Source organism: Gopherus evgoodei, chromosome 1, assembly GCF_007399415.2.
Source record: "Gopherus evgoodei ecotype Sinaloan lineage chromosome 1, rGopEvg1_v1.p, whole genome shotgun sequence".
In the NCBI taxonomy this organism is placed as follows: Eukaryota; Metazoa; Chordata; order Testudines; family Testudinidae; genus Gopherus; species Gopherus evgoodei.
In genome coordinates, this window is record NC_044322.1 from 991,992 (window position 1) to 993,657 (window position 1,666).

Sequence of the window (1,666 nt, forward strand, 5' to 3'; positions counted from 1 at the left end):
AGGTCCTTGTCCTGAGTTCATCTAGTTAAATCAGAACCTCGCTTTTTCATTTCCCTTAGAAGACTTCTCTGGACTTGACCCTGAGCTAAATAATATGGTGCCACCTGTAAATGTTGGCACTGCACTGATCACTTCCAGTTCTAGATTGTTAACTATACAATATTTATCGTACTATTTTCTATAACCGCTCTTCGCTGTGCTTCTCTCCCTTCACAGGCACCTGGAGCATTTCTGAGCCCAATCGATGCATTGACCACCTCATGGCAGCTTTCAACATCACCTCTTCCCACCCTTCAACGTTCATCCTAATGGGCATCCCAGGCCTGGAAGTTGCCCACGTCTGGATTTCCATCCCTTTCTCTACATTCTACATTATCGGCCTGTTGGGAAATTTCACAGTTCTGTTTGTTGTATACAAAGAGCAGACTCTCCGCAATCCAATGTACCTGCTGCTCTGCATGCTCGCACTCACAGACATTGCCACACCTACCTTCATTATGCCAAAGATATTGTGTATATTTTGGTTCAATTTGAAAGGCATTACTGTGGGGGGCTGCCTCACCCAGATGTTCTTCCTTCATGCTGTTTCTCTTATGCACTCTGCCGTCCTAGTGACAATGGCCTTTGATCGTTATGTTGCCATTTGCAAGCCTCTGAGATACACTATCATCCTCACTAACACACAAATAGCTAAGCTAGGGCTAGTAGGTTTGATAAGAGCTGTTCTCTTCATTATGCCCCTGCCTCTGCTCCTGAGCCGGCAGCCATTCTGTGCCAATCGCATTATCCCCCACACGCAATGTGAGCACATGGCTGTGGTGAAGATGTCGTGTGGGGATATTACAGTGAACAGGACATACGGCTTGGTGCTATTCTTCGTAGTCATCACGTCAGACTTGACGCTCATTGCCCTGTCCTATGGTCTGATAATCAAGGCTGTTCTCAGACTTTCCTCCAAGAAAGCCCACCAAAAAGCCCTCAACACCTGCACAGTCCACATCTGTGTGATGCTAACGTATTATACTCCTGGCCTCTTTTCCAACCTGACAAGCCGGCTTGGTCAGGGCTTCGCTCCCTACATTCACATCATCTTGGCTGACCTGTATCTCCTTATCCCTCCCCTGCTCAACCCTATCATTTATGGAGTCAGAACCAAAGAGCTTCGTGACAAAGTGGGCAAATACATCTCCAGAAAGTGATCACAGGAGGTCACTGATTGAAACCTGTGTGACAAGAAGGAGAAAGTATATCCCCTCTTTAATCAAGGGTGCTTTGTCCGAGTTTGGTTGAGCTCAGTGTTGTGGGAAAATTTACCTGATTTTCTATGTCCAATACTTCAGGAATAAACCAAAGACTAACAGTAACAAACTAATTCAATACAAAATGTGGACATTGACTAGCACCATGGAATGCAATTAGAAATAATTAATATGATAATATTACTGTTTTCTCAGCATGTAAATTTGGGAATAATTTGGGGCTATATTTAATGCCTCCATTTGTCATTTTTTTTGCATGAAACATCTGCAGCACTCAATCAGGATTCAAGTATCTGTACTGGTGTTTGATTTGGAATTTGATTGTCACTTTAGAGGTGTGTTGCTAATGTGGATAAACTCCTGATAGGGCTTGTAGGTTTTCCTTTTTTTTTTAAGTATAAAATCTG

The 1,666-nt window shown here is 43.5% G+C and overlaps 1 protein-coding gene across 1 annotated transcript; it reads left to right on the forward strand.

The window, feature by feature from the left end:
- Positions 1–260: 260 nt before the first annotated feature.
- LOC115645540 (olfactory receptor 52E2-like) lies at positions 261–1,199 on the forward strand. The gene has a single exon (XM_030550362.1). It carries the CDS (start codon positions 261–263, stop codon positions 1,197–1,199), a length of 939 nt encoding a protein of 312 aa, XP_030406222.1.
- Positions 1,200–1,666: the final 467 nt, after the last annotated feature.